This window comes from Callospermophilus lateralis, chromosome 7 (genome assembly GCF_048772815.1).
Source record: "Callospermophilus lateralis isolate mCalLat2 chromosome 7, mCalLat2.hap1, whole genome shotgun sequence".
In the NCBI taxonomy this organism is placed as follows: Eukaryota; Metazoa; Chordata; class Mammalia; order Rodentia; family Sciuridae; genus Callospermophilus; species Callospermophilus lateralis.
Genome location: NC_135311.1, coordinates 121,408,204 through 121,426,515, shown reverse-complemented (window position 1 = coordinate 121,426,515; position 18,312 = coordinate 121,408,204). Strand labels below are relative to the sequence as shown.

The following is an 18,312-nucleotide window of genomic DNA, read 5'->3' as shown; positions in this document are numbered from 1 at the left end:
ATTTGAGTTTTTCTTGTATCTTGACTTCTTTTCCTTCTTTGAAATCCCCCATACTGTATAAGCAGATAAGCATAGCTAGTGGTGATTAAGAGCTCTCTACCTGGGACTTAAAAACAAATGCTTGGGCCATAAATACACACACACACCCCATACATACTTTCAAATGTTTAACAACAAGCTGTTAGCTGAATAGAGACTAGAATTAAGTTTTTCTATTTTGTGCCTTCTAATAAGAGCACCAGTGAATACCCAGTGATTTAAGAGAATAGTTAACCAAGTATAAGTTTAGTATATTGTGTAAATTAACTATTCTCCAGAACTTTTTTTTTTTTAGAGAGAGAAAGAGAATTTTAATATGTATTTTTTAGTTTTCAGCAGACACAGCATCTTTGTTTGTATGTGGTGCTGAGGATCGAACCCGGGCCACACGCATGTCAGGCAAGCGCGCTACTGCTTGAGCCACATCCCCAGCCCTCTCCAGAACTTTTTTTTTTTCCTTTTAACTTTCTTCTTAAAGCTTATTGTTTTTCACAAAATATTCAGGTTATATCTTGCTATCCCTTTGGCCTAGAGGTAAAAGTTTTCTCTTTAGTCCATGTAATATAATGTCTCTGCATTTTTCTGTAGGAAGAAGAGCTTCGCAAAGGCGGAGACCCAAAGTATGCCCACTTAAATATGGATCTGCATGTCTTCATTGAAGTCTTTGGACCCCCATGTGAGGCTTATGCTCTCATGGCCCATGCCATGGAAGAAGTGAAGAAGTTTTTAGTACCAGTAAGAAAACACATATCCTTTATCTTCTGAGCAAGGGAAAAGTAGAATTATATGCTTTTGTGAAGGAAGGGGTTATTAACCAGGGTCTCTGCCTAAGCTGATGCTACCAATTCTGCATTTATGTTTATTTTTCTGATGGTCCATTACCAAAAGCACCTGTGTTTGATGTGGTTTTCATTGTATACTAGTATCTGTTGTCAATATCTTGAGTCCATGAGTATCCATTCTGAGATCTGATGAACAAATATTTAACAGTCTTCATTAAGCTCGGTATTTTGAAAGTGTTAGGAAAATGATTAAGGTAGGTCCCTGCACTTGAAGGGTTTATGCTGTAGACTTTCCAGACTCTATTGAATCTAGAGGTAACAGCAAGAAACTTATACCATCCATTATTATTGGATTAAATTCTGACCTGTTACACTCAGGTTCCTCTTCTGGAGGGTCACTGAAGTCGAGTGATTTGAAGAGGCATCTGTTGGTTAAAGACAGCTCCTTTCTTTAAGGATATAACTGAGGCCTAGGAAGTCTTGTGACAGGCCAGAATATCTTTTCTTACTTATTACCACCTTGTCAGATTATAGCTGAGTGTTGCTTATCTGGAATTCTGACAACTATAAGTGTTCTGTATTTGGGATTTTTTTGGATTGGCATATTTGCATTTACATAATGAGGTATCTTGGGGGATGGGACCCTAGTCTAAACAAAAAATTCACTTTTGTTTCATATGTGCCTTATATAGCCTGAAGATACTTCTATAGTGTTTTTAGTTTATCTTTGTTTTGGCTATGATCCATCATACAGACTCAGGTGTGGAATTTTCTACTTTTGGCATCATGTTATGACTCAAAAGGTTCTGAATTTGGGGGCATTTCAGATTAGTGATGCTCAGCCTTTATTACTATCAAGAGAGAATGGTACCATTTTTGTCTCTTAGCAAGGCCTGGTGGTTGTCAGCTTTAACATACTACTGTTGAATATTTAATATCAAGGCTTAATCTGGCGAGGATCTCAGGAAAAAGGGGAAATAAATAGAGGAAGGTGAGCAGGAATAGGAGGAGGAGGGGAAGTGTTGGGCCAAATTATATTGTTATATTGTGTGCATGTATATCCATTGTGCACCAGTAAAAAAAAAAAAAAAAAAAAAAATGGGAATAAAAAAAATGATGGATCTGAAACCTTGGGATAGATTTAGAATACTATTAACTAAAGTTGAGTAATGTTTTCATCACTAAAACTTAAGAAGAGGTGAAGTATAGGGCTGGGGATGTGGCTCAAGCGGTAGCGCGCTCGCCTGGCATGCGTGCGGCCCGGGTTCGATTCTCAGCACCACGTACAAACAAAGACGTTGTGTCTGCCAATAACTAAAAAATAAATATTAAAAACTTCTCTCTCTCTCTCTCTCTCTCTCTCTCACACTCTCTCTTTAAAAAAAAAAAAAAAACCTTTAAAAAAAAAAAGGTGAAGTATAGTCCTTAAATTTCTTGAATGAAGGAGTTAAGTGTAGTATCAAAAGGTATGAGAATTGGTAGAGCAAAAGTTGATAGGCAAGTGTGTACCTGAAAGCTGAACCCACAAGAGTACTAATACTGTCTCAGACATCTCATTGGCTGCTTTATTTTCAAGTACCTTATCTTTTTTGGCAGAGGGTGGTATTGGGGATTGAACTCGGGGGCACTCAACCACTGAGCCACATCCTCAGCCCCGTTTTGTATTTTATTTATGGAGACAGGTTCTCACCAAGTTGCTTAGCACTTTGCTATTGCTGAGGCTGGCTTTAAAACCAGGATCCTCCTGTCTCAACCTCCTGAGCCACTAGGATTATAGGCGTGCACCACCATGCCCAGCTTGAAGTACCTTATCTTCATTAGAAAAACTCATGGCTGGTTAATTTTTTCTTGAATTTTTAAAAATTTATTTTTATTCTTTGCAGTTCTGAAAATTGAACCCTAGGGTCATGTACATGCTACGCAAAGGTTCTGTCACTGAGCTAATATCCCCCAGTCCTTTTTCACTTCCTTTTAATTTTTGGTTCTGGGGATTGACCTAGGGCCACTGAGCTATAAATACAGCCTTATTAATTTTTGTTTTGAGGGACTGGGATTGTGGCTCAACGGTTCATTGCTTGTCTAGCATATGCAAGGCTCTGGGTTCGATCCTCAGCACCACATACAAATAAATAAATAAAATAAAGGTATTGTGTAAAAAAAAAAAAAAATTTTTTTTTTGTTTTGAGACAAAGTTTCCCTGAATTGCCCATTTTTCTGCCTCTGCCTCCTGAGTAGCTAGAACTGCAGATGTACATGATCATGCCAGACTTCACTTTTTACTTTTTGAAGAGTGTTGTTTGAAATCTTCTGACTACCTGCTTTCTGAAGGACTGCAGAAGGAATGTCCCTCTCCTCTTTATTGTTACTCTCCAACCTATTTCTCTGATGGAATAGGTTTACAAGGCTTGCATGTAAATGAAGTTTTGAAAAAAGATGCCTGCTGAGTAGATCTGGCTTCCTCAGTGTTGACCTGGCTGTTAGACGAGTCTGAGCGGGAATTGGCATTGGTGCTTGAATGTGAGTCTCAGGCAGCAGTGATGTGTAAGAAAAGGGGAAATGAAGAGTTGAAGGGGACATCTCTCTAATGACTAGCATCTTCTGTTCTTAACTGAATCCACCTGAATATATGCTTGAAGTATTAAGACTGAATGATTCTCAAAACAGGAAATGTGTGAAAAAATTTGCAAATAACATTTGATTAAGTTCTTCTGTCTTGTGAAGAAGAAAAGTGAGCCTGTTTTTGCATCTGTAACTAGAGCTCTCCATTTTCCCCTTAGAACCACTAACTGTACCAGGAAGCCTTCGTGGTACAGTAGGAAAGGCACTAGATTGGGAACTCTTGGTGCATTTACTGTGTTTGGGTATGAAATTACAAAAATGGCTCTTGAGCTGATAATTTATGAGAAAGAAAGACCATTCTAAAATGATGAGAAGTGCTTGAATAGAGAGAACTGCATGGTGCTTTGGGAAAAGAGAATGTGTGGGGATAGCATCAACAGAGAGTTTTTCCAAAGGGATACCGTTTTACATTAAGTCTTGCTAAGGATTAGTTAGGGTCCCTTTGGTAGACCAGAAAAAGTTAAAAAGAAAAGTAAAAGAAATGCAATAGAGCCTATTAATTTAAAGCCTAGGTTTTGGAGATAGGTGATTCTAAATTCACATCTTGAATCTGTCACTTACTAGCTTTGTGTCTTTAGGCTGATTCATAATCCCTGAATCTTTTCCCAACTGTAATATAGAGAGATCTGCCTAGGTCATTTTGAAGATTAAACTGAAAAATCTATATAATGTTTATTGTATAGTCCCAGTTTATAGAGTTCCCTTAATGGTAGTGGCTTTTATTATTCCGGGAAAAGGAAACTATTTGCAGAGAATGGATGTGTGAGAGTGTGCCAGGTTCTGAACTATAAATTGTTCAGCATAGCTTGAGAGGAGGTTGTGTATGGAGAGAGGATGGAAGTAATCTGGAGAGCTAGGCAGGGACCACATCCTGAAGAGCTCCATCTGAATAATGAGGGGTCTGCTATCAAGACTTTCCTCAAAGAAGTGACAGGTAGGGCATCGTTTGACCTCAGAGAATGAATGACCTGAGACTTCACCTAGGCTTTCAGAGTTGTTCTTAGCATCTAAGGTTTATGTGGGCCAGATGACTTTTCAGTAGAAGGTGGAGATATTGTACAGTGTTCCTTGTGATCTTTCTTTCCCAGGATATGATGGATGATATCTGCCAGGAGCAATTTCTAGAGCTGTCCTACTTGAATGGAGTACCTGAGCCCTCTCGTGGACGTGGGGTGCCAGTGAGAGGCCGGGGAGCTGCACCTCCCCCTCCACCTGTTCCCAGGTAAATTAGATAGCTAGAAATGGGATGCAAATTGACTGTTAGCACCATCTCTGTCTTATTGGTGCTCTTATCTCTAATTTAGGAGGGATCTCAGAATTTGTTCCATCAAGAATGGAATTTTAGATCAAATTATGTGCATGTTTGAATATGGCATAATAAATTCCACTATTACATATAATTATAATGCACCAATTTAAAAAATGTAATTTTATATGTCAAGTGCTTTGACCATAGTCAAATGCTGCAGTCCTGTTGAAACTTTTGAGTTTTAAATTTTGAACAGCCCTAGCATTTTTAATGATCTAACTTCAGAATTTTACCTCCTGTGACTGACACTTATGGAATGTTTAAACTGTGGAGACCTAGACTGGCCTGGTGGTGAATGCTCCCAGCTACTGGGGAGGGTAAGGCAGGAGGAATGGGAAGTCAAGGTCAATCTGGGCCACATAATGAGACCCAGTGTGTGTGTGTGGGGGGAATGGTACATGGGCTGTTCGTTCCTGCCCAAGGTGCACTAATGCATTATAGGACCTGGTGAAATCTTCCTGTGTGGGTCCTTTGCCCATCTATACTTTCATTGCTCTATGCTTTAATGATAGTCTAGTTAAGGCATTGTAAAATCTATCTAGCTCCAAAATTTGCAAATAAATCTGAAGATGAAAGTGACCTATTAAATGCTCTATTTGAACAAAATTTTCTTTTTATAGGGGCCGTGGTGTTGGACCCCCTCGGGGAGCTTTGGTGCGTGGCACCCCAGTGAGAGGTGCCATCACCAGAGGTGCCACTGTGACCCGAGGGGTGCCACCTCCACCTACTGTGAGGGGTGCTCCAGCACCAAGAGCACGGACAGCAGGCATCCAGAGAATACCTTTGCCTCCACCCCCTGCACCAGAAACATATGAAGAATATGTAAGAATATTTTGAACAATGTACATTTCTCAATGCCTAAAAGGTTGTCAAAGTTGAATGACCCTTACAGGAAATACCTGTAAGATTTGGAATCTGCCCTGGGTGTTGACCTATGAGATTTTTCCATTTTTAGGCACAGTTTACTATCTATGTAAATTAAATGGGAAGTAAGCTAATGTACAGTGTTTTACTAAGGAATATGTTCCTACTAAAGCTCAATTTTATACTGTACTTTCAGCCCACACTTGTCCTGTGGCATCTGATATTTTTTTGTGTGCGTGTGTGTGAGGTTTTTGGTAACCCTTTCTCTCTTGACTGACTATTGTGGGTGTTACTATTTTGGAGGAAAATTTTATGTCCTATTAATCCAGAAGCCTATCATACCCACATGGGATATAATTAGCATCTCTCTCCTCTGATTCTAACCTATTTCATTTTATTTGTTTTAGGGATATGATGATACATATGCAGAACAGAGTTATGAAGGCTACGAAGGCTATTACAGCCAGAGCCAAGGGTGAGTCAGGCAGTGTGGTTTGGTACCCTAGGATAGATGGATACATGGAATTAAGGGACCTGAGATATTTAAGCTACACAGACCTAAGGAGCAGTATGGCTCATGGTTTGAAAGGTATCTTTTCTGCTTTTGACATCTGTGAGGTACATTCTTGACTCTAAAATTTGAATAGTAATTATAATTTTTAAACAAAAATTTATTTATTTTGGTACTGAGGAGTGAGCCAAGGGGCCATTCTACTCTACAGAGTATAATTTTTATTTTGAAACAGGGTGTCTCTGAATTGCCCAACTGGCCTCTAACTTGCGATCCTCCTGCCTTTGCCTCTCAGATTGCTGGGATTATAGGTGCATGCCACTGTAATCAGCATGTGCCAACTAGAATTATAATTTAGAATCTGTGAATAGTAGATGAAAAACTACATGGAAACAGAGAAAATATATTTAAATAAATTTATTTTGCGGTGCTGGGGATTAAAAGCAGGAATACTCTACTTTTGAGCTACATCCTCAGCATCCCGCTTTTTAAATATTATTCATTTATTTTTGATACTGGGCATTGAACCTAGGGGCACTACCGTGCTCTCTACCACCAAGCTACACCTGCCAGCCTCCCCACTCCTTTAAATTTTTTTTTTTTTTTTTAACTTTTGAGAGAGGGTCTCATTAAATTGCTGAAATTTTGATCATACTGCCTCAGTGTCTTGAATTGCTGAGATTACAGACATGCACCATCACACTTAGCTTGATTTACTAAGAAGTATCCCAAGCCAGGCTCAGTGGCACACACTAGTAATCCCAGTGACCCATGAGGCTAAGGCAGAAGTATCATAAGTTCAAAGCCAGTCCCAGTAACTTAGCAAAGCCTTCCACAATTTAGCATGACCCTGTCTCAAAAATAAAAAGCGTTGGGGATATAACTCAGTGATAAAGCACCTTGGGTTCAAGGAAAATAAAACCCAGCCACATTAAGATTCCCTGAATTTTTAAGAGGAAGCTAGAGTCTCCCTACCATAACCTGGATTTTTCTCTTTCTTCCTTTTCCTTTTTTTTTTTTTTCCATTTAGCTTAAACCATTCTGTTTGTGTGCACATGTATCTTATCTGTGATTGAAAATTAGTCTCAGAATTCTACTTTAGGGACAGAATTGCTCTTTTTCTTTTCTATTTTTCCCCCCCATTGATCCCTGTGAATATGTGTTTATTGTAATTTCATTAAGAGGGTCAGTTTAGAATTATTCATTTTTAGTTGTGGTATCCATTTTTCCTTACTATAGTTTACTATAGTTTATCTTTTTGCAGGAGGAGTAGTACATCATGTGTACTTTGAAAATATTTTGGGGTTTAGGGAAGGAACAAAATGGGCTTTTCCCTGTATTTTACACACAATGAAATGACAGGTATGAATATATTTGAGAGAAAGGTGGAACTAAAATATTGTTTCGCTGTAGTTTTTTAACACTGTGTCTTTGGCTTTCAGGGACTCAGAATATTATGACTATGGACATGGGGAGGTTCAAGATTCTTATGAAGCTTATGGTATGTCTTATTTTCTAGGGTGGGGCAAAATGACCAAGTAAGTGCCTGGGAGAATGCTGATGACTGGATTTTATAAGACCCTGGTGTTCATAGACACTAGGAGTCTTGTTCTTATTTATATTTTATGATGTATGGTCCAAAGAGGGATTATGAAAGTTAGGTGGTGATACTGTTACCCTTGGGAAGCTAAGTACATTCTTAAACTAGGGCTCATGACAGGTTAGCTGGGCTGGAGCAGAGATTTTTAAGCTAATACTGATCATTGTCTACTTTAGTCAGGGTATACCTAGACCTGGGTTATGTTTCTGGAGCCATATTGGTAGAAAACAAGAACTTTTATCATATTTTGTTATATTCTTCTACCCCACCTCTGTGTGTGTGTGTGTGTGTGTGTGTGTGTGTGTGGGTGTGTGTGTGGTGGGGGAATTGAACCTAGGAGTGCTTAACCACTGAGCCACATCCCTAGCCCTTTCTTAAAATTTTTTTATTTTTATATTTTGTTGTGGTGGTGGTGCTGGGGATTCAACCCAGGGCCTTGTGCCTGCAAGGCAAGCACTATACCAATTGAGCTATATTCCCAGCCCAAAATTTTTAATTTTAAGACAGGGTCTTGCTAAGTTGCTGAGGCTAGCTTTGAACTTGATCTTCCTGCCTCAGCCTCCCGAGCCACTGGGATTACAGGTGTGTGCCACCATGCCCAGCTCCACCTCAGTTTTTAAAAGTTTTGGATCCCCTTGGGCTAAGGCTGTGGCTCAGTGATAGAGCACTCGTCTAGCATTTGTGAGGCCCTCGGTTCGATCCTTAGTACCATATATCAATAAATAAAATAAAGGTCCATTGACAACTTAAAAAATATTAGAAAAAATTTTGGATCCTAACAAAAAGAATCTCAATGTGTAGAAACAAGCTGAAAAGGATTGGATTAGAGCAGGTTAGTGGGCAAAAGTAGTGCCTATTAGATCAGAGGCTGCAGGGCTGGAACCAATCAGGGCACTACTGGCATCAAGCTCTATACTGGCTTGGAGACAACTCAGTCCTTAATCCTGAGAGCAGTAGAAGCTGGAATGGCCTGAAGTTTGGTTAAAAACACATTGCTCAAGTGTGTCCTTATGAACCAATTATGATCCCATGCTAATTGGCCCCAAAGGGAGTGCAGTGTGGCATTGAATGCAGAGAGCAGCTCTTTAAATGTGAGGTGTTTTCAACATACCTGGGAAACTTCAAGAGAGTGCTTAGCAAGGAGCTGGCCGAACAGTTGAGAGTGCATCTGAAGACAGTGATTGACAGTCGTCTCTCCTTAGCCCTAGCTAAAATAATGGACAGTCTTAGGACCTCCCACAGATAGACAGCCTGAATCCAACCCCTCAGCATGGTATGAAGTAGCCAATCAGCTACATTGTACTTCTCTGCTCATATGCCATTATTTAGAAGGGTAGTATGATTGCATTGGGTTTTTCCCTCCACCGGTGAGATAGTACAATGGAGCCTCTGTAAGTGTTTGACTAAACGGAATTTCTGTTTTGCTAGAGAAAAGACTGAACTAAAAGGAGGCAGGCTGCTCCTTGTGCTCCTAGTCTGATGTTGCCACAGTTAAATCTGTTCTGATCTCTGCCTTTATAAACAGAATTAGAAAAATAAATTGTTTTGTTGGTACCTGGAAGCCTCCTGGAAATTGATGAACATCTGTATTATTCTAGGGATATAAATAGGGTTCTATGCAACTTTAGATTCAAATAGAAGTTTAAGACGTGTGGTGATGGAAGGAGGTATTTTTGAATGTGGGTAGCTGGAGAAATACTTCAAGAATGAACTGCCATAGGAAAGGTGTGAGAATGTGTGGTAAGAATAAGCTTAAACACAACTTGTAGAATTAAATGGTCATCTATCCCAGACTTCCCTGTCAAAGGAAAACCATTTGTAAATGTCAACCATATTGTCTTATTTCTCATTGCTGTTGACATAAGAAAGGCTCTAAGGAGTTCCAAAAGTTCTGTAAATGCAATATTTGATTGTATTTCTGTTGATCAGAGCAATAAGTACCAGCTCTGCTGGTGCATGGTCTCATTTAAATATGGCCCTTGCTTGCTTCTGCCAAAGAGCCAGGCAACACTTCTCTTCTCAGGGAACCTGACTTGCAGTTGCATAGAAAGAGTCTGTCTTCCTTCAATCTACCAAATTGGAAGCAGAGAAGGCCATTGTAGACCCACAGAGATTAATGATTCCCTCTTGCTGCAAGGTATTGGGTTTATCCAGGTTTGGGTACTGGGGTATCAGTCATGTTGCCTTTGGAGAACCTCACTCCTAGAGATTACTGCAAAGTAAATGTCAGCCTTTTATGAGTTGTTCCCTTTTGTCTTTCCACTCAAAACTGTGGGAAATAGTCCAGATGGTTCAGGAGGTTCGGAGTGGAGAACAAGGACCTCCAAGGAGGTATGAAGACACTGAAAGAAAAGCAGTGTTGTTGGTGATATTTACCAGGTTGACCTACCCTTGCTTATCCCCAAATGCCATTGACACATGGTTTATAAACTGTCTTCGCTTTTCCCACAGGCCAAGATGACTGGAATGGGACCAGGCCGTCACTGAAGGCCCCTCCAGCTAGGCCAGTGAAGGGAGCATACAGAGAGCACCCATATGGACGTTATTAAAATCAAACAGGAGGGGAAAAATATCAGTTATGAGCAAAGTTGTTACTGATTTCTTGTATCTCCCAGGATTCCTGTTGCTTTACCCACAACAGACAAGTAATTGTCTAAGTGTTTTTCTTCGTGGTCCCCTTCTTCTCCCCACCTTCCTCCATTCTTAACTCTGCATTCTGGCTTCTGTATGTAGTATTTTAAAATGAGTTAAAATAGATTTAGGAATATCGAATTAATTTTTTAAGTGTGTAGATGCTTTTTTCTTTGTTGTTTAAATATAAACAGAAGTGTACCTTTTATAATAAAAAAAAGAAGTTGAGTAAAAAAAAAAAAAAAACACAAACCTGTTAGTTTCAAAAGTGACATTGCTTGCTTAAAGGTTCTGAAGTAAGGCTTGTTAACTTTCTCTTAGTTTTGATTTGAGGCATCCCGTAAAGTTGTAGTTGCAGAATCCCAAACTAGGCTACATTTCAAAATTCAGGGCTGTTTAAGATTTAAAATCACAAACGATAACGGCAGTAGGTGCCACCATGCAAAAGTGAGCTCAGACGTCTCTAAAAATATTTCCTTTAAAAACACATGGCGATTGAATCTTAAGTTAAATTTTAATATGAAAGATCCTCATGAATTAAATAGTTGGTGCAATTATTAACGTTAATTGACTTAAAACAACAATGACAAAATTAGGTTTGTAAAACTGACTTTTTCATTATGTGGGTTTTGAAATCTAGCCCCAGGCATACAGTGTTGAGAGATACTTAGGGGGGAGTAAGTTTTGAAGAGGTTGATTGGGGCAGAGGGGCTGGCCATCTAAATTTAATTTGATGTAGTGTTTTTTAGCCACAATCTTTCAGTAAGAGTACTAATAATTAAAGTTTCAGTATTCAGGAAGACAAAAAGTATTTTGTCCATTTGAGATTCTGCACTCCACATAAAGCTCACTTGGACATTGGGGCCAAAAGCTGAAGTTTTTCAGTAAGTTGACGGTTGTCAATATTGAACTGTTCCCAAGATAGTCAAGTATGTCTCAACACTAGCATGATATAAAAAGGGACACTGCAGCTGAATGAAAAAGGAATCAAAATCCACTTTGTACATAAGTTAAAGTCCTAATTGGATTTGTACTGTCCTCCCATTTTGTTCTCGGAAGATTAAATGCTACATGTGTAAGTCTGCCTAAATAGGTAGCTTAAACTTATGTCAAAATGTCTGCAGCAGTTTGTCAATAAAGTTTAGTCCTTTTTTAATCAAAGTAAATGTGATGAATTGTCATTTTTTTGGGTGGACAATAAAATAGTTTTCTCTTTTAAATAAACTTAAATTAACTCTAAAGTTAATGGGCTTGTTAAAAGTTGGAGACATTCTTAAAAGTGGTGGGGGGGATTTTATTTTAAGTTTACCAAAAAAAAAAAAAGTTTATTGAGTTGTTAAGTTTTAGTTTAAAAATAACCAAAGCTTTTTCACCCCCTGGAAGTTGTTGAAAGCAGTTTTAACCAATCCTATCAAAAGTTCTAATATCTGGAGAGAAAAACCCAACTAACTGACTGAAACTTGGATTGGTTTTCATATGTAGGTCTCCATATTTAAAGTGCCAACCACCCTTGTTTGCACCTTGTTAGATCCCCTAGGTGGCCCTAAAGAGTTACAACAAATCACTGAGTTCAGAAAGGGATAGCACCTGCCTTTAGATATGACAATCCAGCAAACCCTGAATATCCTTAATGGTTTGCTTTCCAATCCCAGAAATGCTGTGAATAACTTAGCTGGCCTGGGGCAGGATTTGGCATGATAGACTGGCCCTGAATTCCCTCCTGCATGATCAAGAGAGGAAATATGGAATTGGTTGGCCCCATTTCCACTCCTCTCTCTTAATTCTCAGGGTTCTCATGCCTTCCCTAAGAGAGCCACCTAAACTGCTCGGGGGTGAAAAATACTCTTGTATGAAGTGCCAAGCTGCCTGCAGCAGTGCATGATGGACATTTTTTTTCTTTTAAAAACACACCAACAAAAAATGTATTTGTAGATTGTGATAAAGTGTAAATAACTGAATTTTCAACCATGGTTTGAAGTCAGCTTTCAGGGCATTATGTCTTGTTTTGATGAAAAGAGATCACTCTATACCCCCCTTTTTAAAGGAAAATTATCGCAAGAGAATCAGGATGTGTAAAGCTAACATGCATCGCAAAAAACCAAAGGTAACCTAAATGTCTGATTTTAATAGCACATATTTCTCTTTTATATAAACTGTGACAGCAACTTGCATAAACAATTCTTTAGCTGTTAATTTTAATGTTAAAACTTTGCAAAACTTGTTTAATAAAAATAGCTGTAAAAAGAAAAACCATATGCTGCCGCATAAATTAGCCATAACTCTTAATAATCCTGCCCATCACAAATGAACTGTAATGTAACCTGGGCACAAAGTCTGACATCTTAAATGACACATTGTAAAATTTCAATGACTGTAGATTAGACCTCCTGCTGCACCCCAAAGTAAAGCTTTCTGCTCAGCTATTTTAAAATGTACAAGGATGAGCCTCATAGGACCCTATATTGATATTCACAGTGAAATGTTACTTAAAATTTCTTGAAAGTTGCATGTTTCTTTCCTGTAATGTGTAAACTGCATGCAGGATCTCTTTATCTTTTTTTTTGTTGTTGTTGTTTTGGGTTTTTTTTTTTTTTTTTTGGTTTTTTTTTTGGTATGTCTGTAGAACTTCCTCTTCAAAAGACTGATCTCTTATTTCTCCATTTTCAGGTGATTGAAAACTTCTTGAGATATTTTTTGGAATAGAATGAGTAGTGAAGACCCATGTCAGGTATGTTAAGGTGGCTTACTGTTAAGGACGATGATCCTTTTATCATAACCATAAAACAGTTACGCTAGGAAGTACCCTGGAAGATGATAAATGGGCCAGTCTTTCCTACAGCCATTTCAAATTTACAACACAACTATACTTACCTTAGTTGATAGACCATAAGTTTAATTCTAATGGCTAAGAAGATCCCCCATGGAGTCAGTTTTTATCCCTTGAATCCCTTTTTATTTTTTCTGGCAAAAGTGTTTCATTTGAAGTTCAGTTGGTTACAATCATCAAAATGGTAATGTAAATAAAAGGGAATTTATTAGAATGATGTTAGGAACTCCTAATTAAATATGAAAACTAGAAAATCTGGTTTGGGGGACTGGGGTTATGGCTCAGCAGTAGAGTGCTTGCCTCGCCCTTGCAAGGCCCTGGGTTCGATCCTCAGCACCACATTAAAAAATAATAATAATAAGGTAAAAAAATAAATAAAGAAAATTTGGTTTGGGATCTATAGCAGCTAGAGAGAACTAGGACAGTAGTGGTAAATGGTCTTGGAGCAGAGACTGGCTGCTTGGACACAATGGAATAAATAAACTCATATACTATATTTGGTTTCTTTCTCCTACTTAAGATTCAGGTTCTAGGGAGGGAATGTCAGGCTGGACATACATTACCTTGAATCATATGCTTTTAAGACCTAATTCCTCAAAAGGAAGTTGAAGTGTTAACAGCAAAGGGAAATGGATATGGGATACCTCCCCCCCCCCTCCCGCAAAAAAAAAAAAAAAAAAAAGAGAGATGTACTGTATAATATATTTTAATGAGACCTAATGAGGTTAAGTAACTTCCCAGGGTCACATATTTATGACTGAAAATCAAGTCCAAGTTGATCCCAGAATCTTTCATCTTAACCCTATAGTATATTGCTTTTAATCTAGGAATGAGGCATTTCTCACACTTAGGAGACCATTTGTAGGGATATTGTGGTATAGTAGAAAGGACATGGAGTTTGACAAACCCAGAGTTGAATCTATAAGCTATCTTTTGTGCAGTGACTCCAAACTAATATTTGTCTTTTACATTTGGAGGAGGAAGATGGTGATAATTTCATAGTGACTGGCAAATTATAGGAGTTCTTAAATATATGGAGCTGGGGCTAGGGATGTGGCTCAGTGGTAGAGCACTCACCTAGCATGAGTGGGTTCCTGGAATTGATAGGTAGCACCACAAAAAGGCAAATATAATATGTAAGGCCAAACAATTCAGCACTTTATATATATAGTAAATATTAGTATTTTTTCTTCCTAGGAACACTTTCCCTAAAGTTTAACACCCTGGTTTTTATAAGTGGGGCTTTATCAATAATGAGCCTTCCTGTTGCTTGAAACCATCAAGGTATACTGACTGACTGATTATTCCCTTTGTTCCTGAATGAGTTGTTAGTGTTAGGATGGCACTGAGGGGAGAATGGATCTTAACTAGATGAGCCAAAGGTAGATGTAGCTTTTGAGAGTGAAAATTTGACCTCTTAGAACTCAGGTCTTTTAAAACTGCCTCTCAGCCAGGAACTTCTGAGATCTGGAGGCTTTAAGGAGAGTCATGTGTATAAAACCTGGGTGGATGGTTCTTGGCACTCAGGAAGTCCTAGTTTGATGTTGGTCACACTAATGGCTAGGAAATTTAGGGGAGGAAATCCCTTAATTAAAAGGATTTAGTTTCAACTCTTCCTAGGGTAGACTTTTTTTTCCCCCCGATATTTATTTATTTATCTCATATATTCACACACATATATAAAACTTTATTCATATATATAAAACTTTATTTTATTAATTTTATGTAGTGCTCAGTATCAAACCCAGTGCCTCACCTGTGCTAGGCAGGCACTCTACCACTGAGCCACAACCTTAGCCTGCAGGGTAGACTTTTTTATAAATCAATTTTATTTGTGTATATTTATTGAGCATGATATGGTATATATATAGATTATTAAAAACTTATTATAGTGAAGCAGATTATCATCTTACATAGTTTTTATGGCAAGAGTAGCTTAAGTCTTATTTAGTGTGAATTCCATCTGCAAAATAAGTAATAATTAAGTCCTCCTGTTGTCAGATGTCTAGACTTGTTCATACCTGCTACTTTGTATCCTCTGCCAGTATCTCCAGCTCCTTTTCCTCCCACTTGTGTGACATGCGAGGCCCTGGATTTGATCCCCAGCAGTACAGGGAAAAAAGCAGCAGCAAGAGAAATGGATTAATAGTTTGGGGAAACTTCTGTTTCATTTTCAAGCTTTGTAATAAAAAAGGCAGAATCAGGTTTGCTGGTGATCTGTCTTTCCTGTGTGTATCTTAGTTGATCCAAGTGTTTTCTATAACTTTCTGGTACTCACTACCTGTGAACTTTATTACAATTATGTAAGCTTTGCAGCCAAGCAAGATTGAGTACTTGTCTTGGTGCTGCCTGGTCTTAGCCTTTGTCACCTTAGACAAAAACAAATCCCTAACTTCTCTGACTCTTTATCATCAGAAAAAAAAGTCATTAAGGGGCTGAGGTTGAGCGCTTGCCTAGGATGTGTAAGTCCCTGGGTTTGATCCTCAGCACCACATAAAAGTAAATTAAAAAACAGGGTATTGATCTTTTCTTTTTGGTACCCAGGATTAAGCCCAAGGGCACTTAACCACTGAGCCACATCCCCAGGCTGTCCCCCTTCCTTTTTATTTTTGAATTTTTAGTTTTTATTTTAAGACAGGGTCTTACTAGGTTGATTACAGTCTTACTGAATTGCTGAGGCTGGCTTTGAATCTGTGATTGTTCTGCCTCAGCCTCCTGAACGCTGGCATTACAGGCATGTGCTAAACAATTTAGTAAAGGTTTTCTTTTCTAATTGAGATGAAATTCATACATCATAGGCAACCTCTATGGGTCCCAGCTCATCTTACAGGAATAAATGCTACTCTATTAACACTATAAGGAAGGGGGGGGAAAAGCATATAACATGAAATTTGTAAGTGATTTTTTTTTTTTTTTGCCAGAATATTTCTGTTATCCCCAAAAGAAAGTATGATACCTACTCGTATTCACTCACTCTCTCCAACCCCTGAGTAATCTTTCTATGGATTTGCCAATTCTAGACATTTCACATAAATGGAATTGTGTAGATGTGCCCTTTCTGTTGACTTTCACTTTTCATATGTTTTCAAGTTTCATCTATGTTATAGTACATATCAGTATTTCAAACTAGTCATAAGAAACACTACTTTCAAAAGCAATCTATTTCAGGGGTTGGGAGTGTTGCTTAGTGTTAGAGCACTTGCCTATCCAGTCCTGGGTTTGATCCCTGGCACTACAAACAAATAACAACATAAGCAGTCCCTTTCATTTGAGACAGACAACTCCGAGTATTAGAAGTTTGTTCAATTTTTAAAATTGATTCCAGGAACATTCTACCACTGAGCTACACATCCCTAACCCTGTTTTTTATTTTGAGACAGGGTGTCACTAAGTTGCCCAGGCTGGCTGTAAACTTTCGATCCTCCTACCTCAGCCTCCTGAGTTGCTGGGATTATAGGTGTATGCCACCATGCCTGGTTTATGTTAAATTTTTGAGGAAATGGTCAAACTGTTATTCACAAAGTCTCCATCATTCCCACCAGCAATGCATGAGGGTTCTAATTTCCCCATATCTTCACTAGCATTTGTTAATTTCCATTTTATTATAGCCATCAAAGTGGATATGGAGTGGCATCTCATTGTGGTTTGGATTTGCATTTTCCTAATTACTATCATTGGGCATCTTTTCATGTACTTGTTGGCCAGTTATTTGTCTTTGGAGAAATGTCTTTAAATCCTTTACCTACTTTTGCCAGCTTATCTGTAATCCCAGTGACTCAGAAGGCTGAGGCAGAAGGATGACAAGTTGAGGCCAGCCTGAGCAATTTAACAAGATCCTATTTCAAAAGTGGGGGGTGGGGGGACGACTCGGTGCTAAAGTTCCCTTCCCCCCAAAAAAAATCCTTTGCCTGCTGTAAAATTAGATTATTTGTCTGTTTTATTTTTTTATTTTTTAAAATAAATTTCTATTTTTAAAGTTGTCAATGGACCTTTATATGTGGTGCTGAGAATTGAATGCAGTGCCTTACATGTTAGGCAAGTGCTCTATCACTGAGCTACAATCCCAGCCCTTGTCTGTTTTATTTATGATTGAATTGTAAGGGTTTCTTATTGTTGCCGTTTTTCTTTGGTGGGGGTTCAGATTCTTCTGTTGTGAATATCTGGATGTTGAAAAAATTAGTCTTGGGGCTGGGGTTGTGGCTCAGCAGTTGAGCGCTCGCCTAGCATGTGCAAGGCCCTGGGTTCTATCCTCCGTACCACATAAAAATAAATAAATAAAAGATACTGTGTCCAACTAAAAAATAAATATTTTTTTAAAATTAATCTTCCAACATTGAATGGATGTCCTTGTCAAAAATCGGTGATCAGCTGGTGCAGTGGCATATACCTGTTATCCCAGCAGCTCGGCAGTCTGAGGCAAGATAATTGAAAATTCAAGGACAGTCTCAGCAATTTATCGAGGCCCTAAGCAACTTAGCAAGGCTGTCTCAAAAAGGGCTAAGGATGTTGCTCAGTGGTTAAGTTCCCCTAGGTTCAATCCCTAGTATCAGTAAATAAATAAAATCAATTGACCAAGCTGGACATAGTGGCATACGCATATAATTCCAGCAACTTAGAAGGGTGAGGCAGGAAAATTACAAATCCATGATGAGTCTGGGCAACTAAACAGGACTCTGTCTCAAAAAATAAAAAGGGTTGTGAATGTAGTTCAGTGGCAAGGTGCCCCTATTTCAGTCCTCAGGAGTGAATAAACAAAAAACAAAATTATCAGTTGACCTTAGACCTATGGGTCTAGTTTGGTATGGTAGCACATGCTTATAATCCCAATAGGTTGGAGCAAGAGAATTGGAAATTTGAGGTCAGCCTCAGCAACTTAATTGGACCCTGTCTCCAATTAAAAGCACAAGACATCTATAGATTTTCCTTTTGAAGTAAGTACTACTAAAAATGGTTGACTAATACAATTTCTGACACATGATAGCTGCTAAATAATAAATATTAGATGATTGGCTAGCTTTGGCATCACTCTGAGACTGGCTATGAGTGGTAGAGCTGAGATTTGATCCCTGTATGGGTGACTGCAAAGCATGTCCTGTGCATTATACTGTAGGCTGTTAAAAGTGGGAATGA

The 18,312-nt window shown here is 38.5% G+C and overlaps 1 protein-coding gene across 3 annotated transcripts in view; it reads left to right on the top strand.

Moving 5' to 3' along the window:
- The window catches only part of Khdrbs1 (KH RNA binding domain containing, signal transduction associated 1), a 47,604-nt gene that overhangs the window by 16,670 nt on the left and 12,622 nt on the right, over positions 1-18,312 (top strand). For 2 of the 3 annotated variants that reach the window (XR_013091841.2, XR_013091840.2), the window contains exons 4-10: positions 628-774; positions 4,529-4,662; positions 5,370-5,571; positions 6,021-6,088; positions 7,567-7,625; positions 10,176-10,369; positions 13,023-13,083. Coding sequence is in view for 1 of the 3 variants with exons in the window: in XM_076860865.2 (XP_076716980.1) it covers positions 628-774; positions 4,529-4,662; positions 5,370-5,571; positions 6,021-6,088; positions 7,567-7,625; positions 10,176-10,273 (708 nt within the window). In the remaining 2 variants the exon portion in view is untranslated. Of the gene's footprint in view, positions 1-627; positions 775-4,528; positions 4,663-5,369; positions 5,572-6,020; positions 6,089-7,566; positions 7,626-10,175; positions 11,522-13,022; positions 13,084-18,312 lie in introns of those variants that run through there. The other variant, XM_076860865.2, reaches the window with a different exon arrangement.